The sequence below is a fragment of the Pipistrellus hanaki genome, assembly GCF_964339955.1.
Source record: "Pipistrellus hanaki genome assembly, chromosome: 19".
Lineage (NCBI taxonomy): Eukaryota > Metazoa > Chordata > Mammalia > Chiroptera > Vespertilionidae > Pipistrellus > Pipistrellus hanaki.
Window position 1 is genome coordinate 2,369,238 of NC_140521.1, and position 8,814 is coordinate 2,378,051.

At 41.2% G+C, this 8,814-nt stretch overlaps 1 protein-coding gene across 1 annotated transcript in view; it reads right to left on the bottom strand.

Annotated features, from left to right (window-relative positions):
* Positions 1-1,411: 1,411 nt before the first annotated feature.
* DRG1 (developmentally regulated GTP binding protein 1) overlaps positions 1,412-8,814 on the bottom strand; it is a 9,309-nt gene continuing 1,906 nt past the window's right edge. Inside the window, exons 3-9 of the mRNA XM_084867647.1 lie at positions 8,390-8,565; positions 7,026-7,095; positions 5,401-5,570; positions 4,542-4,672; positions 3,009-3,176; positions 2,623-2,745; positions 1,412-1,745 (exon numbers count right to left, since the gene is read on the bottom strand). Coding sequence (XP_084723773.1) covers positions 1,646-1,745; positions 2,623-2,745; positions 3,009-3,176; positions 4,542-4,672; positions 5,401-5,570; positions 7,026-7,095; positions 8,390-8,565 — 938 coding nt within the window. The 3' untranslated portion in view covers positions 1,412-1,645. The remainder of the gene's footprint in view (positions 1,746-2,622; positions 2,746-3,008; positions 3,177-4,541; positions 4,673-5,400; positions 5,571-7,025; positions 7,096-8,389; positions 8,566-8,814) is intronic.

Below are 8,814 nucleotides of genomic sequence, written 5' to 3' on the forward strand. Positions count from 1 at the left end.
ACCAAGTTTAAATTTTTCCTCTACCTATATGCCCAACACCCTCTGTCCGTCCATCTTCTCACTAGCCAGTCCACCGAAGATTTTTGCCAATTTCCCATTATTCGAGCAATCCCTTCAAAATCCCTATTCCCAGCCCAAAACCTCTGATGATACCTTAATGTAATCTCCAACTGCCATACATAACACATGATGTATACACACAGCCTGCTCTGCTCTGATCACACTGGCTGCCTCACTTGCAATGTTCTGCCTCCATGTCTTCAACCAGTTTATGTGGTTGAGGCCCGGCCTGCCATGGGGGTTCAAGCAGAAAGGCTGGGCTATAGAAAAGGGGACACTTAGTGGGTTCAGCTAAATATTCAGCCCAACACTGACAGACGGCCATGTTCTGACTAGGGCAGACAGGGAGCCCAGGAAAAGCACAGGAACCAGTGACAAGAGCCAACATTTAGCTATGCTAGGCATTTTACAAGAACCACATCCCTTACTATTAGCAATTCCCACTTTAGTAAGTGCTGTTACTATCCCTTGTTATATGAGGAAACTAAGGTTTACTGAGATTAAGTAATTGGAGCAAGGTTCCACAGCTTTAGCTAATTAGAAGTTAACCTGCAATTCAAACTCCAATGTGCCTGATCAGAGTATTTTACTCAGTGACCACCCATCATCTCCCAAATGGGCTAGCCTTGCAAAGAATACACAGTTAACTTACATCAAGTCTTTCGACATCATCTAGGAAAGACCACTTGAAGGGTTTCCCATGATTAAACATCAAATTAAGATGTTGCAGCCCAGCTGGTGTGGCTCAGTGGTTGAGCATCAACCTATGAACCAGGTGGTAATAGTTCAGTTCCCAGTCAGGGCACATGCCAAGGTTGTGGCTCAATCCCTGGTGTGGGGCATGCAGGAGGCAACCAATTGATGTTTCTCTCTCACATCAATATCTGTGTCTATTCCTCTCTCTAAAAATGGATGGAAAAATATCCTCGGGTGAAGAATTAAAAAAAAAAAAAAGTTCTGGTGTTCAGTGGTTAGAGCATTGGCCCTGTCAACCAAAAGGTCATGATTCAATTCCCATTCAAGGGTACATTCCTCAGTTGCAGGTTCGATCCCTGGTCCCAGTTACGGCTTGTCCTAGTCAGGGATCATGCAGGAGGCAACCTGTCAAAGTGGCTCTCTCACATCAACGTTGCTCTCACTCTTGCTCGCTCTCTCTCTCTGTCCCTTCCCACTCCCTACCACTCTCTAAAGATCAATGGAGAAAATGTCCTCAGGTGAGAATTAGGAAAAAAAAAAAAAATTGCAGTCACATTTTTATCCAGTTCACACTCAAGACCAAGTTCCCAAGTAACCCCTTATCCAGCTGCCTTGCAGTAGGTACCCATCCATATTTAGTCCATCGCAAAACAAATTCTGACAATGACACACGACCTGCACATAGCCAGCTGGCCGTCAGGTCCTTTATGCAGTTCAACACACAAGGTGACACCAAGTTAAGACAAGTGAAGTTCCAATTTGGGTACCTCCATCTCCCTCCCCTGAATCCTGATCCAGTGGCTGCCAAAGCCAGAAGGGGCTTGAGGTGGGGTGCTTGGTCGTGGGGAAAGCCGCAGTGGTTGGCCCAGCAGATGGGGAAGGGGAAGCTTCACTTCTTCACAATCTGAATGACATCCTCGTCCTCCAATGTATGGTCTTTACCCACTTTTTGAGGATTGTGTTTCACAGAGAGACCCCAGACCAGAGCGCTATATGGAAGGGAAAAAAGAACAGTGTAAATAATCACTCAGTTTAACTGCCTGCCAGCCACCTTTCTGCTCAGGTGGAGCATTCAGGCTCTTAAAGAGCTACAGTCCTTTAGCTTTAGCTTCCCCAGCAGTGTGACACACTGGAACCTTCACATACAAAGTAGCACAGACTTTTGGAAGTTGTATAATTCCTTGTGTTCCAAAGCCAATTTTTAAAAGTCAGAGAGAAAAAACACAATGAGAAGAGTGACGAGATGAGCTTAAAATTAAGAAAGCATGGGTTTATTGTACAGAAATATCCTGAAATAATTCAGATTGGAAATTAATTCTCAGAAATACAGTGTCAGTTATCGACTGTTAAAGATTACCAGTTTATAGTGATTCTACTGAAACTATCAGTGGGTAACTGATAAAAAAATGTAGGACCTCCCTTCCTCAGCCATGTGTGGAAAATTCTCCCTATCAAGAAACCATAACTGAGCCCTAACCAGGTAGCTCAGTTGGTTAGAGCATCATCCCAACATGCCAATGCTGTGGGTTCAATCCCCGGTCAGGGCACATACAAAAACCAACCAATGAACACACAAATAAGTATAACAAATCAATGTTTCTCTGTCAAATCAATAAATTAAAAAGAAATATATATATTTGAAAATAATTTTTATCCACGGATCTCAAATAATAAAAATATGTAGTACTACTGATGGAATCTGGTAAATAAGACACTGAGACCTGCCTCATAGAGGCTAAGAACTATTACCAAAAAACAGAAAATGGTGGCCATATTGCTATGAATGCTATGCTAAGAATTTCTAGTTAGTGAAATCGGTAGCTCACCGGGAAAAGGCGGCACCATATACATGCCCATGATACTTACTATTTAAATTCTTTAATAAGATTTTTGTGAATCTTCATGCAGAAATCTTCCACTGTGGTCCTGGAGTAAGGCAGCACCACTGGGGATGTGTAATCTGGCAACTGGCCTTTGGGTTTGGTGTAACTAGAACAGAGAAGAAATAGAGGTTGCCTACTCCTTGGAATGTTTCATGTGCTGAATGCAAATCAACCCTCCATCATCTCAGAGAACAGAGGCACATAATCCCAACTTGAAGGAAAAAAGTGCCCTCGATATTGCCTAGCAGATGATAGGAATTAGTTTGTGTCTCCAAAAAGACTTTATGTTAATGAGCTCCAGAAGACACCATTGAGAGACAGTCTGGTTTAATTCCCAGAGAAGTTATTACCCAATCCACTAAGACTCACATCCTCACAAGTTTCAGGTAGTCCCAGATCTTTTCCAACAGGTCATCAAAATTCCAGCGGTGATGAGCAGAGATGGGTACACAGTGAGGTACCTTATAGATGATATCCAATTCCTCAATGGAGATCTGATCAATCTTATTTAACACATAGATACAGGGGATATAAACTCTATAAAAGAAAAACAGGACATTGGTCTGGAGCTGCTGACAAGATTCAAGTTTGATTGTCAGTACTCCCTCAACCAGAATCCGAAATCAGAGACTCTCCAAGGGATCACATGATGCAGATCAACACCACTCCCTCCCCACCGGCCCCACAAAAATAAACTTCCTACCAAAATAAAGGAGATATCCAAAAGGTGAACTATAGGTAACAAAACCCAGGCGCTAGTTTCAGCCAGGCAGCTAACTGAGAGAACATGCTACAAGTGAAAAGAACACAAGCTTTAGAGTCACACAGACTGAATCTACTCATAGCTCTTTCATTTCTACATATGTGGCCCTGGACAAGTCTCAGAGTTGATTTCCTACAAAGTAGCTTTCAGAAATGTAAGAACATAAATATATTTCTAATAACATATTTCATGATAATTTTTAAAGAATAAAAAAAACTTGCCCAGCTGGCATGGCTTAGTGATTGAACGACAACTTACGAACCAGGAGGTTCGAGTCCCAGTCAGGGCACATGCCCAAGTGTGGGCTTGATCCCCTGTTGGGGGCGTGCAGAAGGCAGCCTATCCATGATTCTCTCTTATCATTGATGTTTCTATCTCTCTCCCCCTTCTCCCTTCCTCTCTGAAATCAATAAAAATATATTTTTAAAAAACATTTTAAACACAAATCTGGCAATGTCACAATCCCAATGTCCAATCAATGTGGCAGCTAAGTATTAAATAGGCAGGCCACAAATTCTCAGGCTTCAATTGCCTCACTTATTAAATGCCTAAATCAAAACATTGGTTTTATTTTCAAATGAGTATCAAATAAATTCATCCAACCAATCATAACAAATGAACAGGAAGGCAACTAGAAAATACTATATCCAAATTCCAGAAATAATATTAACAGTAGTTTCAATTATTATTTAATTTCAAACGTTAATAGTAGTAATGTTTCATGGATTAGGGTTTGAGCTAATGAACCCTTAGGTTAGAGAGAACAGACAGACCCCGGCCTACTCTGAGTTCTGTAGGATAGCCTCCAGGATTTCTCACATGGATGAATTCTAGGAGCAAAGACTGAGAACTTACTCTCTTCACCCATCATATGACACAGAGCTGAGGGGACAGCCTAGCTCACAGCGAGTAACTGAAATGGGGAATGGGACCATCATGATAAAGTTTCAAAGCAAAGAAGGAAGTTAGAAAGCAAGATCAACCCTTCACTTTACAGTCGAAGAAACCAAGGCCCACTAATATTTCAGATAGTAGCACAGCTAGTTAAAATCAAGGTCTGTCATATACAGGAACCAATGTTGCTTCCATTAAGAGGCTTCAAATTCAAACGCAGGCACCAGACTGCAGTCAGTCCATACCTGTTTCCCTCCACCACATCAATGAGGTCATCCGCTGTGGCATCGCTACGCAGAGTCACATCGGCATTATGAATTTTGTATTCAGCCAGAATGCTCTTCACAGTTTCAGCATCCAGCTCACTCTGAGGGCACTGAATGGACATAGAAGACAAGGACTGGTCAGAGAGCAAAAAAAAAAAAACTTCCAAGAGTATCCATTGATGAATCTGGATAACCTTAGCTAAGGTGAGCAAACTCATTTCTAAAGACTGCTATCCTGGATGAGAACAACGGACTTATAGAAGGAAATACTAAAAACTAAAAATCTTTCCAAACTCTAAGGAAAGTGCTATGGCCTGAATTGTGTCCCCACAGCCCCCACCCAAATTCATACGTTGAAGTCCTAGTATCTCAGAATATAACTTTTTGGAGATAGTCTTAAAGAGGCAATTAAGTTAAAGTCATGTGAGTAGGCTCATATAAGAGCAAGAATTTTTGTCTATTTTGCTCCCTCTTCCATCCACTCCCCAGAGCGTAAAGCAATACTTAGCTCGTGCTAAACACTCTATTAATCTGTGTTGAATGAATAAAAACATGGCATTGGCAACCATCTACTTCATGCAAGCATAAGATTGGTCTAGACTCCCATACCATCTCAAACAGATAACCCAAAAGAGGAAGCGAAATGGAGATGCAAAAGTAAGTCTGAGGCAGACTCTTATCCTACCTATTCTTGACTCTTCTAAATCATTACAAGGTAACTGTGTTACTTCAATTAGTGTTAGAAGTCAGGTGATTTCCAAATGACACTGTCCCTTAGCTCAATCCTTCCCACCCCAGTGTCTCTAGCAGCCTGCCCCATACCACCTTATCCACTTACTGTGGCCGTGAGATTAATGCCTCCCTTATCCTTCTTCTTAAAGCCAATGTTGGGAGGTTTGCTGTTCAAGCGAAGGCCAAAGCCCTCCAATTCATTTTCAATGATTTTCTTATGTCCCAAGGGTTTGAGGACATCCAGAACAATCAGGATCAAGTTACACGTTCGAGCCACTGAAGAATTAAAAAATAAAAATTATACCCAATCAAAGTTCATTAAAGATTTAACTAATACAAATAATTGTATGGGGGTAAGGGAGAGTTCCTGCACATAACAGACAAAGGGTGTTTTTGTAAATACATGGACACACTTGAAGTTCTTAAGATTATGCCATAAAGATAAAGGGGGCAGAAGGGTAGCGTCAGGGATGGGGGGAAGAGAATGAAATCAGTAAGACTTCTTTTTTGTTACTGATTGGAGGGGTGGGGTGGGGGGAACAGAGAGAGACAGAGAGAGACATTGACGTTGTTCCACTTATTTATGCATTCACTGGCTGCTCCTTGTATGTGCCCTAAGCAGGGATGGAACCTGCAACCTTGGCGTATTGGGATGATGCTTTAAGTAACTGAGCTATTCGGCCAGAGCTAATCAGATTATTTTTGGAACTGTAAGTATCTAGAAAAAATGTTGACTGATAGGCATTTGATCTATTGGACCATTTGGAAAATATTAGCAAACGCAGAAAAGTAAACAAAACTTAACAACAGCTAATTATTTACTCCACGGAAAACAGCATTGAATAAAAGTTGCTTAGACATTACATAATCATGTAAACCATGACTATTAACTTAACTAAAAAATTTTGATAAAACTTCTTTGAAAAAATGAGAAAAGAGGTATGGAGTAGAATTTATCCTCTACCATAAAAAAAAAAATAGATATCTAAAATGAATTAATCATGAAATAGCAATTAAAGCATAATTTTTAAAAGTATGAAGGTAGCCTGGCCAGTGTGGCTCAGTAGTTGAGTGTCGGCCTATGAACCAGGAGGTCACAGTTTGATTTGAAGTTAGGACACATGCCCAGGTTGCAGGCTTGATCCCCAGTGTGTGGCATGCAGGAAGCAGCCAATCAGTGGTTCTCTCTCATCATTGATGTTTCTATCTCTCTCTTTCCCTCTCCTTTCCTCTCTGAAATCAATAAAAAAAATTATTTTTTAAATAAGGTGATGGTGTGCAGACAATTTTTTCAAAAAAAGCATGAAGGTAAGTAGCAGAAGAAACAGTTGAAGAGTTGACAGTATAGCTGTCAAAGGGGAGTGACAGTGAAGATGAGGAAAGGTGGGGTAGCAGATTGTTGCAATTGATGATTAGCCTTTTATAAGATTTTACTTTAAATAAAAAGAAAAGAAGGAAATGCATGGGTGGGAATAAGGAAACCTCAGTTCTAATTCTAAATCTTCCATGAACACTGCAACACTGGACCAAAGCACTTCACCTCTCCTGTCCTTAGTGTTTCTCCTCAAATGGGGATCTGAGGTCCCTTCAAGTTCTGACATTCTATTCTGGTAAGAATCGGGTAAAGCTAAGCCCTTCACTATAGTGTCCTCTCCAAGTCCACAGTCCCATCTAAAGAACAGTGTCTGATAAAGGAATGATATTCCAGGATGGTGGCCCTGGACCACTCACCTGCAATGACTTGACGGCCTCTACCTTTCCCGTCCTTAGCACCCTCAATGATACCCGGGAGATCCAGGAGCTGCAAGATTGGGGGGAGAAATGGAAAAACTGACAATAAATCTGAGCAGATCAAATAGAATGATTTATTTCTCAAGTATACAAATATAGGAGATAACAAATCAAATGTCCTTATGAGTATGTGAATATTATTTTAACTAAGCATCTTCTAAATGTCAGCTTCAGGCTTTTTATATATTTTATCTAGTTTAAAATGCCTAACAATCCTATATGATAAGGATATTAGCTGAGTTTCCAAAGTGTTGATTTACTCAAAGTCACAATCCTAATAACTCAAATAAAATTATAACTCACATTTTTGAGGCCAAATACATTCGTCTCTATTAATATCTTTCAATATCAACCCACTTTTTTTAGAGTGGGGAAGGGAGTAGGGGGAAAGAGAAAAACATCCATGAGAGAGAGTAACATCAATTGATTGCTTTCCACCCATGCCCAGACTAGGGCCAGGGATCAACTCTGCAACCAAGATACATGCCCTTGACTGGAATTGAACAGGACCTTCAGTCCATGGGCTGATGCTCTATCCACTGAGCCAAACCGGCTAGGGCTGATCATATTATTTATTAAAAGTTTCTAATGGCTCCTACTTAGGTACAAGATAAAATTCAACTTCCTTAGTAGGCACACAAGCTTCTGCTCCAACCTACCTTTCCAGATTCAGTTACTAACACTCCCTGCCCAACACTAGGCTCACACCACAGTAGGCTGTTCACCATCATGGCGCCCTGAAGTAGCCCTTTACCTTTACTGGCTGGTGAAATGCCTTTTGAACTTCAAAACCCACCTCCAGCCCTAGTAGGTTTGGCTCAGGGGATACAGAGTCCGGCTGCAGATTGAAGGGTCATGGGTTCCATTCCAATCAATGCCAGGGAACATGCGGAGGCAACCAATTAATGTCTCTCTCACATTGATGTTTTTCCTCTTTGTGTCTCTCCTCCTCCCTTCCACTCTCCCTAAAAATCAATGGGAAAATATCCTTGGATGAGGATTAACAACAAAAAGGCCTACCTCCAATGTCACTTTCTACATGAAGTGAATTATTATTTTTTTTTTTTGTCTTATCAGATCTCCCCAAGACCCAATCCTCAAATGAAAAAGTAGTCCCTTCTTTCTCTGTGTTTTCACAGATGTATACCACTGTAGTACTAATTGACTTTACTGCTCTATCTCCCTGCTGGACAATGATCAGAAAGCACAGTCAGCTCTGGCATATGGAGAGCTCCCAAAAAGTGCTTTTTAAATGAATGAAAGGATGGATTTCCTCCCTTCCTTGTCCTGCAGGACTGACTCACCTGGATCTTGGCACCTTTGTATCTGATGACACCGGGCACAGTGGTCAGAGTGGTGAACTCGTAGGCTGCCACCTCAGAATATACCCCGGCCAGGTTACTGAGCAGCGTTGACTTCCCCACGGATGGAAACCCCACAAACCCAATTCGAGCATCACCTGTCTTGGCCACATCAAAACCTACAACATCAACAAGTATCAAAAAGAGGAAGAAAGTTATCCCTGAGTGTTAAGACTCATGTAATTCCTTTCCCATTCTGGTTACCTATCTGACTAGGACCTATTTCTGCAATTTTGTACAGTTTACATCTAGAGTAAAATCCCCCTATAGCAATTTGTGATGCTTAATGGACTGTTTAGGTTTTCTTTCTTTTTATTTTTTATTTTATATTTTGGCTGCAAGCAGGTTCAAAGCCACATTTATGGCCC